The 15852-nt window shown below is 36.8% G+C and overlaps 1 protein-coding gene across 5 annotated transcripts in view; it reads right to left on the reverse strand.

The window, feature by feature from the left end:
* The window catches only part of DGKH (diacylglycerol kinase eta), a 156810-nt gene continuing 140958 nt past the window's right edge, over positions 1-15852 (reverse strand). For all 5 annotated transcript variants that reach the window (XM_063149365.1, XM_063149366.1, XM_063149367.1 and 2 more), the window contains one exon: positions 1-10877. In XM_063149365.1, coding sequence (XP_063005435.1) covers positions 10788-10877 — 90 coding nt within the window. In that variant the 3' untranslated portion in view covers positions 1-10787. The remainder of the gene's footprint in view (positions 10878-15852) is intronic.

The raw sequence follows: 15852 nt of genomic DNA on the forward strand, positions 1-15852 counted from the left end.
TTATATACATTGAATGCATTCTGTTTATTTGAGAAGGAAGATCTCAGATGAGTGCCTGTTATGGAAGGCATCTCTTATCATGTACAGTAAAATCAACCATTGCTTCCAGCAGAATACAAAAATACACATCTCAGTGACTTCCATACAATAATAAATATGTAATCATGCATCCAACAATAAAAAGGCACAGAAAACTGGTCACTTAGTAGTCATAAAAATTACTAACTATATTAACAAAGCCACCCAAATTATCTGTACAAGGAAATGTAACAATATATTCCAAAGGTGAAAACACATAAAACATCTTTAAAATAGTATATGCAATAAATACCTCAATTGTTTTTATATATTAAAAATAAAACTGTGCCATTGTAAACAGTATGTAAACAAACAAAATTCACTGTTCCTTACCATTATTACAAGTAAATAAAGCCAAAAGTTACACCCCTGCTCTGTTAGATATGCTTCATTGGCAAGTTTTGTCAGGCAGTTTAAAGTTTTACTCTTTTCTGCAGCAAACAGAGCCTGCTATGTGTGTAATTCTAAGTATTAGAGCAATTGCTAAGCTTTAAAACTGACTGCCCAGGAAATGGTAGGTCATCAAAGAGAACTGGAACTAGGAAAAGCAATTCTTGCAGTGTTATGGACAGAAGTAATTTATTTTTACTACATGTAATAGTGTGGGTAAAACTCAGCAGTTTACATAACACTGCTCTCCTACAGGACTCGAGGGGCTGTACAGAGGTGTTGAGCATCCCTATTCCCTTGGGTGGAGAAAGTGAGGCACTCAAAGGTTAACTACGCTGCCCCCAGTCTTACACCAGCTCCACTGGCAGGAACCCAAAGGCAGAACCCAGACCTTCAGCCACTTCCTCCTCATTTCCTCAGCTATCACACGGCCTTGCAGACAAACAAAGGTGTGTCCCGAACTCCAGCCCTGATTAGAATTGCAGAAAGCCAACCAACACACAAAAGGAAAGGTGTCTGCTCGCTTGGGCACCCCTCTGCCCCCACTGACAACCACGGCGCCTTGCCACCAAGTGAGGCAGGAGCACCACAGGAGCTTTTCCCCCACCAATCTGGGATCAGAGCCACATTAGCAGACTAACGAGCCCAGACAGAGCCTTCACAAGCCTACTGATTGCCTCAAATGTCTATTCTTTTGAGGTCCATTTCTACAGCCAACAAGCTCCTAGAAAGTTCAACCAAGGTGCAAACTTCCTGCCTTATTAGCAAGGGGAAGGATAGAAATCTGAATATGATCCTTTCTTAAATGAAATTATACGAAAAGACTCCTGGAAGTGGTGAGCATTTGCACAGATGTCTTCAGAAAGAGCCCTGTGAAGGAAGGTGTCTGCTATGTTATTTCCTCAGCTTTTGATAACCTTGACAAAACTACCTCATTTTACAAGTCCGACTATCCCTGGGATGACTATCTATGATAAATATAAACTTACCTGTTCCCAACATATGTATTTCAAAGTGCATGACAGCTCTTATTTGAAAATGGTATTTTAGCCTTGGATGAAGAAATTAGGATGCATCTACTTAGCTGTTTCACAGCCATATGGTTTTTTTACAGGAAGAATACACTTTGAGCATACGTAATTAAAAGATACCCTGGAAAGGGATTTAGGAAGCGCTGCATTATGGTATATTTCCTCCTTGTGCTTGTAAAGAACTGTTCCTTCTGCCTCTAGACAAGTGATTTCTCTAATGTCAAGCAGTTGTCTGACTTGCCTTACCACTTAATATTTTCATAATTTTAATTGATCCATGGAATATAAAAAGTCATTCAGCACACTGGCTCTGAAGATATTTCCAAGTCTCGATGAGAAGCTTAAAGCCAAATACTTACTATGTAACATTTTTTTCCCCAATAAGGTACTTTTGGATAAGGTACTTCAAGTGTCTCATACCAGATCTGCAGAGACAGGTGAGCTGCATGAGATCAGTAGGTACAGAAAACAGACAGGACTACTTTTTATTTATCAATGAATATTTCTTCACATTCACCTGCCACATTGTGTTCCCCGTTTGTGAGAGAGGCATGAAAGGTGATCTCTTTTTAGATGATTCTGTATTAAATCTTACAAAAGTTATTTTAGAAGGTATTTTCTTAGACATATTCAAGGACCAGATCAATGAAAAATTCTGTACAGTCTCTGAGGCATATACTCCCACCTGTGCTGTAGTTTGCAGGTTCTGTAGAAAAATCCAAATAGAAACTGCAGATTTCACATTGGGAAAAAAATAAATACATTTCACTCATTAAAAAAATTATCACAGTAGGAAAATAGCCAGTAAACAATAGATTCAGAGGGGTTTAATCTTGGCCCCAGTGAGATCAATGGGAGTTTTGCCAAGGATTTCAAAAAAGCCAAAATTTCACCCAGAATCATGTACAATTCTTTAGCTGACAACAATCATAAACATCCTGCCACTCCATTGTATAAGTTAAATATTAATAAGCATCTGTAAACATCCTGCAATTTATCTGATATAAAAAATACTATAATAAAAACAATGCAGCATCTCAAGCACTGTATAGTTTTAAGTTTTTTTGGCTCTACACACAAGTCGGCATTGTTATATTGGGCAAATCCAGGGTATGTATATACATTTCTATGTACAGGTGTGCTCTCACATAAACACTATGAACTAGGTACTACATATCTACACACATCCACACAAATACTGGCAAGAGAATGACATTCATAGGCATGGCATATAAAAGCCTAACCATGATCAATTTGAGGATCACTTTTATGTGAGGAGCATTTTCTCTCCAAGAAAATAATCTGTAGGCTTACATGTAAATGCTGTAAGTGAAATACAAGAATAATCTCCAAGGAGCCTGAAGTACTGTTTAAAGCACAGCATATGCCTAACTCCCAAAAGATTTATATGACTGCAAAGATGATGGACTTTGTTGTGGAATGAACAGGGAGAAGGGGAAACAAAGGGCAGAAACTACTGAGTACACATCAGATTTTACCTAAACCCATGCAAACCATGTTAGAGGTTTTCATTTTCAATTGAATATAGGTTTGGATTGAGTGGAAATCACGTGTTTCAGCTTTTTACTGCAAACTGCCATTTAGACAAAAATATCTGAGTTATGCAGAGAACAAGACAGTGTCCCATCTCTGCAATGCTTCCATGTGTAGTTCATGCATCCACTCATGCATGTAAGTGCATGTTACTATAGAATTAATGAACAGATGTACTTGACTGGAATACCAGTGTAAGTCACAAATCTGGCTAATGACAGAAACCACCCATGCTGGGTTGGGATCCTCTCAGAACCCTTGAAATACCTTTAGATGAAATTTACCTTTCTTAAATCCCAGAATACACCTTAAAAATACAATAATGCAATTCCATAGTGCTCAATATTTGAAGATACCTGCTCTAGACAGACAGATGTGACAGTGAGAAGTTTTGTTAGGTTTGCTATCACCGTGAATTAAGACAAGAAGCTTCTAATATTATATGACGTTAAATTATTTGTGTGTGATGACAGAACAAAGAAGAGCTAGAGGGAAGATGCAGAAATCAGGCTCCCTTCACCTTCCAGGAGCATCTCAATGTCTTGTACTCCTTATGTACAAATCTCATCTATTGCATGTCTCATCTGCCACTGTGAACATCACTTTGCCCTTTGATGATCCCATTGACACACAAGCATATTAAATTCCTAAGGTAACTGGCAGCTCTAGGGAGGTGCCGAAAAGAGTTTCAGCTCTTTTAGGATTCAAAGGATATGATGTAAAAAAGTGGCTAATAAAACTAATTATTTCAGGATAGAGTCACAAGCTGTGCTCCTTGAGTGGGAAAAATGGTAATTTTTGTTGAATATGATCAACCACATTTTTCAAGGTACCTGATTTAAGGAGACATAAAACCAAGACAGAAAGTACAGACACCACAAGTGACAGATGCCTATAGCAAATCCTCTGGAATGTGGCTAGGCACACAGTCCAAATGCCTGTTTTGTCATGTATAGACATGGCATCTTGTGAGACAACAGTGCTACTAGGAACCTTCACAGTGAGAATCTGCATGCCTGTGTGCTCCTTGTAAACCTTCCTAAACTATCCAACTAGAAAATCTTGTATCCTTGAAATTCTCATTAAAAGTCTCCAGGCCCTACGGTTCAGCACACGTGCTCTCTCCATCCCTGAAAAGCAAGACCAAGCAGCTCTGAATGGCTTTCCTCAATCTCCCCATTCACAAAATAATTGACCATGACTGCAAAGAGAATTAGTCCCAAACAGAGCTTACTTCAACTAACACCAGAAGAAAAACAGCGGTGACTGACTCTCTTTCCCTGTTAATGACACTGTCCGGTTATTAATTAAATTGGTTTTTATCCAATTAATGCTTTAGTTTAAAAAATGCTTAAAATGCTCTTCCCTTTAAAAAGTCACAGAAGGGACTTGGGGCACTCTGGAGATATTTTTTTTGGCTGTACACACAGTTTCCATAATGAAAACAAACCATCCAATTTTACTTTTAGTTCATTTCTTCCTGTTCACACTTCCAGTTCACACGCTCTTGTCTACTGGGATCACCACAGCTCCCTAAAATAGTTGCTTCCAATGCATTTGGAAAAAGATAGTTGCAAATGACTTAAAATTTTATACCACACTGCATTTATATTCAGTAGCTTCTTCCTAACACTAGTCTTTGAATAATACTACAAACTATATTTTTCCAAAGTATTAGTTCACAGACTAAAATATTCACTGGCCATTTGGATATTGTCCTACTAATAGCTACCATAATGTTCAGTATCTTCAATGTCTTCCACAGCTGGTAGAGTTAGCCAAAACAGTTCTCTTTCCAAGGGCACTCTGGTAAGTCATGTTAACTGTTAGATAGAGCTTCCAGCAGGGACTGTAAAAATACAACTTAAAAGATTTTAGTCCACCATGGCTATGCTAGGCTTTGGGGCCTGAAGCCTTGGTGTATCTTTCTCTCCTCAAGCACCCTATAACTTTTTCCTGGCCTGCCTGTCCAGCTCTTCTGAACAGAAACCATGGAGAGACATGCAAGGGTCTCATCTTGCCAGAAGCTGGGAGCTCATCCAGACACAGGAGCTGGGAAGCAACGTAGAAACATTAATAAAGGCATAACTGGTGTTAAACATAAATGAGGCACCAACTTCTTCTGCCCCACTAATACAAGCAATAGGTTATAGGAACTCAAAATCCCATCAGAGAGCTCATCAAGTTTTTGTCAACTGGGAAACAAGCCTTTAATTATTTCAAACAGATGTTTGTAATTCTATCATGTGCACATACGAATTTTCTGTTGAGTGTTCTGAAGGTGATACACTACAGCTAAATTGATTAAAATTTGTCCAGGAACACTCTTGGGTATGTATTCATCAGCACGCTGCTTCTTTGCAAAAGTGTTAACAATACTAATATTTTTTAATTTACATATAACAAAGGGATGATGTTTTAAGATTAATTCTATGCACTGAAAAAATCCACAAACCTTTCAAAATTTTTTTTTCAGGTAAAGTACTGAGGGTGATCACTATTAAGCCTAAAGAAGTTGCTATGAATTTTGGTATTAGCTCCAACTGGCTACAGAAATAGCCCTCTCAAAGTCTCCAGATGGCCTCCAAATGGATTATAATTTCTGAGAAACACACTGGTCTTCTGTATGGCAGAAACAATCATTTCAAGTATGTAAGCTAACACTTAACAGAGCTATGAAATGCAAGTTCTACTAATGCAACAGTAGAAGAAAACAACTAGAAATTTTTTTTTCTTTTTGTAAAAAAGATCCATTCCACATTATACTCTAGATATAAATACAGAAATTTATACAACCAGTAAAGAATTTATATTGATAATTACCAAATGATGCTTTATCATTTCTGCTCATGCTACTATTCATCTCTGAAGAGAAAGCAGAGATATTTTAAGTCCTGTCCAAAGCTTAAATCCTGTCCAAACTCCTCAGCTTCCTCAAGTCATCAAAAACTTGTTCCTTAAGAGAGCAATACAGTCATGTACAGTTCTTGCAAACATTAAATCCTTGCAGTTAGAATAAGCAGCATCAAAACCTGATGATATGAAAATCATACCACAAAACATACAATCCATGAAAACAGAATAAAAAATACAGGACAACCTGTGTTATAAATGTATACAGGATGCTGCAGTTGAGAGGTACTTAAGTTATTGGGGTGAAAAAATAAATTTAAAATTACTTCTTTAATTTCATTTTCTGTGGCTCTCACTTACTCTACAAGTGAAAAGATGATTTTCTGGTTGTAAGCTAAACAAATTGCGCCAGCTCAGTTATCCTCAATGAGATACATTCCTTGTGACTTTATCTTTCACAAATACTTTTTGCACTGCTAATTATTAATTACCAGAACTGTTGAACTCATAGCCAAGAACTTAATATTTAGGGGGACACAGAGAGCACTGCCGAAATAGCTGTAAACACTACCAATGCAATCATTAGCAGGAAGCATCAAGGAAAATGGAATCACCATAGGGGGTTTTGTCTTGCAAATATATTATTACAACTGTTTTTAAAGTAGGACTATGGAACATTCTCTCATATTTGCTTTATATATTATTTTTCCATTACATGTGAAAAAGGTCTCCTGCCAGTGTTCCTGAAATGAAACCACATGCATTGAAAAACACTGATAATTTTACCCTTGAAGTAATGTTCATTATCAAGGCTTCATGAAATTTTCATTAATAGCATGAGCAAGTTCAATTAAAAATTAAAACTGGCAGGTTATCTATTTCTCTACAAAAAGCATGGGAAAATATAAAATGAACATTTATGAAAAAAAAAATCAACACCTCTCCTTTGAATTACAGCGATGTAGTATTGCAGTATTAATTATTTTGGGCAGGGATAATATTTTCTATTTATTGAATAAATAGAAACAGAGAGATAATGTTTTCTATTTATTATTTACAGGACCAAGCATGTTAATTCCAGTCCCAAAACAAGAAATACTGGAATGAAATAGTCTGGGAGGGTTTTTGATCATATGCTTTACACTTTACTGTTCTTCCAAGTTCAAAGCATTTTTCTTTGAAAGAAAGAGACACTCAGGAGAAAAGAATAGTGTTTAAGGGGAGAGACATAAAAATGTACCAAATAAAATTTTCCCTTGCCATCTTATAAAAAAATTGATTTTTGAGTCTTCTTTTCTTTGAATTATTGCAGAACATCCCCAACACCTAAAACTATGAGCTGGCTTGATTTCATTCCGTTTCTAAAAAGAAGTCATGAGGCTTTATAAAGGCAAAACTTGCATGATCTAAACCAGAGGTTGCTACAGCAATCAAATACAGTGCTGTACTGAGAAAATCCTACTTGAAAATGACAAAACAGCAACTTATATTTAGCAACCTGCTGCAATTTCAAAACATGCAGCTCTTGTGTTCCTCTCTCTGAGGTGTAGAGCTTTTCAACTATATGAATACCAGCCACTACAAAAAAATGCAGATTACTCTGCTCTCCCTTCAGGCTTTAATGGACACTGACCACAGAAATCGCATGTGTTTGACTGGGGAGGAAAAATTTAATCCAGTAAACTTTGTATAGGGATTGTCTTGATAAACGTGGCATGTTGAATCAGGCTCCACAGGATCTTGTTTTCTAAAAAGCTAACTGCTTTTAGGGATGTGTTTACCTTGGTTTTGTTAAGATATTTGGATGTGTGCTTTGAAGCACTTTTTACAGCAGGATTAAATTAGGGAGAATACAGTACATTAAAAAAATGTATTTAGTTCTAGGAGCTGGGACTTTTACAGCACTAAGGAAAAAGCCTCAATATTTAGAATAACCATGAGAGAGTAACACTGTTCAGGTCTTCAAAAAAGCCACATCACTTAAACACAGCTACAATCCACAACCTCCAGAGAGAACCCCTGTAAAAATATTTTGAGCCTCCTTGTCAGATGCATTTGCACTTCATAGCCAACATTAGTCTAAGGCATAGAGTTGCATAAAATTTGCTCTCCTGGGCGTCTAATAAATACAGCATTAATGATACTTACAGTTTTGTTTTTTCCTATTCACATGTTTAAAAAAAACTGCTTAGGACAATCAAAGTTAAATTCTTTGGTGGTCATTTAGAAAAATGAACATTGATCAGTTGTCCTATACTGAGGTAATTTGAGGAGTGCCATAAGAAAGCTGTGTTACAAACAAAATTTTCCCATTTTCCCTGCCCAAAAGCAGCTCCCATTTTTTAATATACTCAGCATGGACCTCTACAGTGACTTGAAGAGATCTGGATCCATAGCTCATCTTAATGCATTACATACAGCAAGGCTGAGAGTTGTAAAGAGATTGTATCTTACAATCAGGAAAGCAAAGAAAGTTCTGCTATGTATTATGTCCTTGAATAGACCAGAAGATTACCTATGTTGTCTACTATAATGTCAAAATGCTAAAATGCTGCCACATGTTAAAATACAGTGTAGCTTATGGAGAACCAAAGGGAAAAGGAAATAAAGCTTACAAAGACTTTGCAGATGTCACCTGAATGTCATTAAAGGGGTGAATGTCAAGTACATTAAAATAAAACCAAAACCAACAAACTTTCCATTGTTTACCTAACTTTCCATTTTTTTCATATGCTTTTCAAACAACAGCCTGAATATCATATCATTTGGCAAATGCATTTTGGTTTATTTTGTATGCAAAACCTAATAGAAAATAGCCTTTTACTTTTGTTTGTTTACCAGAATAATCATTATGTCCACAGAACTCCCAGAGTGGTGCCTGTTGAACCTACAGCAGCAAGAAGACAAGGAACTACAATAAGATAAAAATTAAGCCTGTTTTGATTTTTTTGATTTTTTTGATTTTTTTTTTCTCCAATAAAACAAGTGTAATAGATTTTACTTTCCAAGGGATGAGTCCCATCTACTTGCCGTGGAACAACTCCGGTCATATGCATGAGAAATGGAGGGCAAAATCAGGATGCAGTACTTGACATTGTCCCCTCTATACAAGAAAATAAGTTTTGGTAAAAACCAAATGAAACCTAACTCTGCTGCTCATGAGGAAAACATACATAGATATTAAGATACTCTGTAATGTTTAGGAAACATCAAAGCTACTTGATTAATGAAAGTCAAGTGTTCCTTGTGCTACAACGACACATTGCTAGAAACAGCAAGGAGAGAGCAATTCTGTGCCAGTTTTCTGGCAGGTGGTGCAAAGTCATCTCGTCTCAAACAGGTAGGTAGCATTTTTTTGTAGATATCTAAAATTTATTTTCTGTCTAGATTAATGATTTTGTGAAAACTTAACCAGGAAGTTATATAATGAACCTGTTTCATTTAAGTAAAGTGTAAATAACCTTACAAACTCTGGTCTAGAGCAATATCTAAACAAAAATGGTTTTAATTTTTTTAACCTGTTTACACTCATGGATTACTGTCTTGCATGTGATTCATCTTAGCATGCATAGCCTAAAACCTTATAGTCTGGGTTTTTTCATTTTTATGGTCTACTGATGGTGGAGTGCTGTCAAGAAACAAATTGATACCTTTGTAAAGAAATGCACACAGATGCATTTTTAAATTAATAGTTAATCAACAACAAGTAAAAGTTTACCCCACAAAAATCAAATCAGCTGCTACATTTTAAATATCTTCTTATGTATGATAAATAAAATTAAATTTTTCTTTAAGAAAATTTCATTAATATTTAAACCTGCTTTTGAACAATAGAATAAATAAAACCATTAGTGCCTACAAGTTCAAATATGCTACAGCTGTTTAAGATAACTGAATAACTACATTAAAATGCACCATTGAGAAGATTCTTTATAATTTTCCATGCAGGAAGCCAATTGATGTTTTTGTGAGGTACCGGTCTTTCAAAAATTCTCATAAGTTAGTTACCTGATAAACCTTCTGTACATGATATATTTAAAAATCTAACTGTACAGTGTTTCAATCATATATAATCTGCTGAATATGGCACAAATACTAAGTTTCCACACCCACACACCCTTTGCCATAGAACACATTTTAGGCATAACACAACACTGAAGAATAGAAAAGTGCCTGAAACTGGAGGAAAAAAAAAAAAAAAGGACACTCAAGTAGCAATAAATTAAATCTCATTCAAACCGATAAAAAAGTTGTTCAAGTGTTTAAAGCATCAGATGTGTCATGCAACAGAACAACAGACAATTCAGGCAGGCACACCATGCATTATAGTTTGCATTCATGGTATCACGAGGTATCTCTCCCCTCTTCTGCATGGCCAGCGAGTGCTGGATACCTGCGGCACTGCCAGGCTCACGTGTTGAACCTTCCAGACTTCCTGCTCTCCTGCACACGAGGGTGTACAGAGCTGCGCCTCGGAAGGAAAACCAGATGACCTCATGCTGTTCAGTGGCATCTTGCTGCAGCATAAAGAGAGGCATACTGAGCTGCATGTAAGCAAAGCAATCATTCCTTGATTATATTTTCCAGTCAGTGCAGTTCACCATCAACCGATCGATTTACCAAAGTGGGCTTATCCAAACTGGCCAATTTGCACACCAAGAAAACATCTTTGCAGAACATATCACCTTTTCCTTTTTGTTTTGGCACAAATCCTTTTGTACTCTTGCTGCAAGTTCTTCACCACACAAGAATTCAGAGATGCTAGCCTGTACAACCACCAGTGCTTATTCTTCCATGAACTACAAGGACAGCCAAGTGCCTGCAACAGCTTTGCTTCTCCAGCAACTTTCTCTTCTCTCTTTAAGAAAAGCACCAGCATAATTACACTTCAGACAAAGGGGTGTTCTTGCTGAGCTCTTTAATTCCCTGGAGAATTCGCTTCATATGACCCACTTTCGTTATCCCCAGGTCCTACAGAAAATTCAAAAATAGAAAAAGAAAAAAAAGAGAAGAAAAAAAAAGAAGTTTACTTTAAAATGGGAAAAAGAAACCCCATCGATTATGACCTATCCATGCAACAGATGTCTAGAAATGTGCTCACTGCAATCAACAGTAACCAGGAAGTGTTAGCAAGAGTTGCCTTACAAAAAGAGCATACAAATAAATCCCTCTCTGTCTGGCAGACAAAACATTACTTACCTGCCACAGCAACAACCCAGGGCACTTCAATATACATCAAAACCATCTTTGGCTTGACTTATAAATACAAACACCTTTCACAATTTCTGGCAAAATAAAGAGAACAATCTCCCCCTCCTCTCTAACACAGCAACCAAATGCTTGGTAGAATGTGATGGATTGAAACTTCTGTCCAGCAATGTCACTTGATCTGAGGCCCTATGATGTCTGCTTTAATCAGCAAACACACATATCCCCAGTTTCTCAAGGGAAAGTGGGTGTAATGGCTACAGGCATGTAGGACAACTTCCCTTTAGAGAGCAATAGAAAGAGTAAGCCTTTGTTTTTCATTCCAAAAAGATTACATCTCCTAGCATGGATGTTCCTGATTAGAGAGCTGGAAGAAAAATTCTCAGAAACATGATAGTCATATCCCAAAGGAAATGTAAAAAGCACAAATCTCCTTGTAGCCACTAAATCATTCACATCAGCTGAAATGTTTCTATTATTGGTTGCCAGACCCATCTCTGCACACAACGACAAGAATTTTTTGTAGCAAACTTCTTCCAGTATTAGTAATAGCTTTAGCAGCATCCCTTTTCAATTCTGGCTGGTCCAATGATCAGAGAAACAGAATGGGATGCCCAGCTGTGCTAATGATCTCCCACCACTCTAATGAATTTTCAGCTCAGTCTGGTGGAAATCTGCTTCCCTTATCTGTAAAACTCAGCTATGAAAAAGTCTTTAAAAACCCCGTTTTAGGGGTGTTGAGCAATCAGCAGAGTCAAACACTAGTTATTTGTAGAATAAACTTTACATAAATAGATTATGGTTAAAAAACTAAAAAAAAAAATTAAAGTTTTGCCATTTTTCTGAAAGAGAAATAATTTCATTTTAAAAGAAATATTTTTCCATTATAGAGACATTAAAAAGAAGGGACTGTAATTAGGCATCTTGAAAAAATTTTTCTCATAAAGAGTGGAAAATGAAACCATATATATTATTCTGTATGTAATCTACACAAAGACTATCTACATTTCTACAGCCACAGAGACCTCAGAAAAATCTGTATTCTATATTACTTTAAAATGTTAGCATGCATCTAATTTTGGAAGAAAGGGGTGGTAAAATGGGCATGAATGAATGATTTCATTATAAAGGTAATACAGCCAAGATTAAACAGATGGTTTAATTTTCAGAAAGTCAAGACTGAATTCTGCTTATGTTAGAGAGAAAAAACACTTGGCTGTTTCTTCAGTTGAAAACTATCAGCACTATAAATAGATAGTCATCCTTTACAGGACTTTGGCACAAAGGTGTCAGCATTAAGGAGTTCAGTTTATTCATAAAAGTTCCCAAAGCAAGTGCTGTTCACAAACTACCTGTAAAAAACCTTATGATTTTCCATATCACATAAATTTATTTTATTTTCACTAATAGTCATCTTACTAATAAACAAATGTAGTACTAATTTTTAATTTAAGAATAGTTAATGTAGGTAGTAGTCAAATTCATCCTAAAATGACAGTAATATTTATAATTTTACATTTCTGTAATATTGTCCTTTTTATGTTAAACTTAATTCTCAAGTGAATCAAAAAAAGCCACACATGACTACTGAAACTAATGAAATAGCCGAGTTGCTATGTGGAAGAAACTCTACATAAGGGAAAACCCATAAGGATACTTTCCAAACCACAATAAACCACACAATTTAAAGGTTAAGAACTTACAAATTCTTCAGAACAAATATATTTTCATGAGTAGAACTTTTGTTGGATAAGCAATACAGTGAGGTGCTGCCAAAGTTCAAAATCAGAAGGAAGAAACATATTATGAAATTCCAAAAAAACTCAGCCACTCTTCCCACCAACCTTTGTAAAGCATTTCACAACACCTTTGATTCAGAAGCAAGAGATTTTGGGTTTATTTCTTTTCCAGCTGAAGTTGCTGTAATGCTTATCACAACAGCAAGTCTCAAGTGCCTCATCAAAAATTTTGGGGACCTCTTTCTGCTACACTTCCAAGGGAAAAAAACCCCAACAAAACCCCTCATTTTTAATGCTTTTATAATAGTTTTCAGTTTGGTGGAAACTAGAATTTATACAGTCATGACACTAGATGCTATTTGGTATTCTCAGTTTACTGCTCATGCAGAAAAGTTTGCTGAAATTTTCTCATCTCGGACTAAAAGAATCTGCTACAGCAGCATATTATGCATCATTCAAAGAACAAGAGCCTCAAATATGTCTGCAATTGGTGCACGAGACAAAATCTGTTCATATCTAATTGATATCTAGTTAACAAAAATTCAATTTGACTAAACTACAGTTTTGAAGAAGAAACTGTATCCAGAATCTGAAGAAAAAAAATAGACTTTCTTTTTTCCCAGATATGGCCTTAGAACTACAGTATCACCTCTCCTGCTGCTCTCCCTAACCACTGTGCTATTTCTTGGACAGTTTTTGGCCAATGTACCACCACTAACAAACAATTTATGTAAGAATTCCTTAATAATAATAACATCTTCTAAATGTGAAATCTACCCTACTTGCATCCCCAGTGTTAAAAGCATATCTGAAATTTAACAAATCTTACAAAACTTTTTCTAACAAATCTTAACAAAAGCATGTCTGAAATCTAACAAATCTAACAAAACTTTTTCCATAAAAAAAAATTTTCAAAACATGCTACTGCAAAACACAGGGATGAAGTGTCACAGTCCTTGTCACAGATTTTAGTTTGACTGGCACTGCTTAGCAAGGTGATCTGTGGCATGGAAAGCCTTTCTCCAAGGAAACCAACATTGCTTTGGAACTTTAAGGAGACATCATGCTAAATGTGTTGCAGTTCTGATTATGACTAAGCTGCCTGAATAGGAACATGATTAAAAAAATAAATAGGATTTTAAAAAGGTTAAAATAAAGGTTAAATAAGGGTTTTTTTAAAAAAAAAGTCACAACTACACCTTCTTTCTACAGTTTCTGCAGAATAACACACAATTTACTGCCCAGCTATTCATCAAGCAAAAGAAAATCATATGAGTGTAAATTTCTAAGATCACCCTACATGAAATCAGGCATAAGAGGCTGGAGAAAGATCATTACTGCAAGGACTGAGTAGAAAGAGGTATTCTGGTTTTTCATTTGCCAGTCGCCACACAGAGCTCCCTGAGAATGGGATCCACAAGCTATGCAGAAATACAATTAGAGGTGCCCAATTCTTCTGTCAGCATATCAATCTGTTCCAGTGATGCATGCAAAGGAAGAGTGTTTCATCAAGTTCTTCTCCATGCCGCTTTTTATCTCTACTTTTAACCACAAAAAGAAAGGTGGGCTCAGAGAATTAAAACAGGCAGCAATTTTTCCTGCTGCAGACATGAAAGGTAATAGAAGTAAATGTATTGCACATGAGTTAGGAGCTCATGAATCAATGGTGATCTTGTTTAGCTTGTCAGGAAGCACAGGCCTTGCAGTGGAGGAGAGGCTGCAGACAGATTATAGCTTGCAAGAGCACTGAAGGCTCATTGCACACCCCGATAGCCAAAGGGAGGAAATATTCACAGGGCAGCTTGTGACGTGTTCCTCATTTCCCAAGTAGCACATTACACATCTTGACACCAATTCAGGTCACTGGAGAAAACTGCAGGCTGCCTGAGACATCCTTAATTGGCTCCCTGCAGAGACCCTGCCCTGTAATCAGCAGGATGAGCACTAAACTCTGCTATTTAAGTTCAGTGCTGTTAGAGTGCAAGCCCTGCCTGGCCAAAAACCTGGCCTAGCTTATGAAGGGCACTGATTTGGAAGCTCTCGGCATCTGCTAACGAGCACATGGGGCGATTCTGGAGAGAGATTTTGGTTGGCTCAGGGCATGCCTTTGGCAACTTGTGTAGAGCAGCTCCTCATCCCACACATCTCTAGGCAGCACTGCATAGAGGAGTTGGCTCTCTGCAGGCCCTCTAAGACAAGCCTTTAGACTTTTCATGGCACAGACATTTGTGATGGGATTTTATATACACCGAAGCAACATGAGCCTTAGCAACAGGGATAACGGGTTGGTAACTACCCTGCTGCAGACATTTACTTGGTTTAAGTGCCAGTCCACTGGGCATGCAGTCAAATTGGTACTCATGAGAAATAAGGCATGGCCAGAAGCCATGTCCAGTTTAACACTGATCTTACCCACCATAATTTATTCCAACAAGTTGGACTTTTTAAATTTTCTTAACATTTTAGAAAACCTATGCATTGTGTGATTCTGAGTTTCTCAGCTGAATTTTAAGTTTGTTCAGCACTCATTCAGAACAGAGAGTTACACCATCCATCACTGGAACACTGTGGTGGATTGCTTGGACAGTCTTCTATTTCTAAAGTTTTGCAGGGAGGGACTGTCCTAAAACTGTCCCTCCCTGTCAGAAACTATCCTGAAAGAAAGGAATTTAACTTCCATGGAAAGAAGCTTAGGCAATCTAAAACCAAAGAGTAAAATAATACACAACAGCCAAACAGATTATCTCAAACACAGCTATTTTCAGCAGCTGCTTTCTATTGCAACAGTCACACAACGCAAGCACTACCCTTATAACATCAGATTGCACATGATATAAAAAACTTTACATAAAATAACACATTTGTATGAAAATATTGTCTCTACCTGGAGACTACTGCACTGTGGCTAGAACAATGACTTGCACTCTAAATGTAAATGTTTGCAATTTATACAATATCCTATTTCCTCTCTTATGTGCTAAAAGCAGTTGCAAAACCCA

Source organism: Melospiza melodia, chromosome 2 (assembly GCF_035770615.1).
Source record: "Melospiza melodia melodia isolate bMelMel2 chromosome 2, bMelMel2.pri, whole genome shotgun sequence".
Lineage (NCBI taxonomy): Eukaryota > Metazoa > Chordata > Aves > Passeriformes > Passerellidae > Melospiza > Melospiza melodia.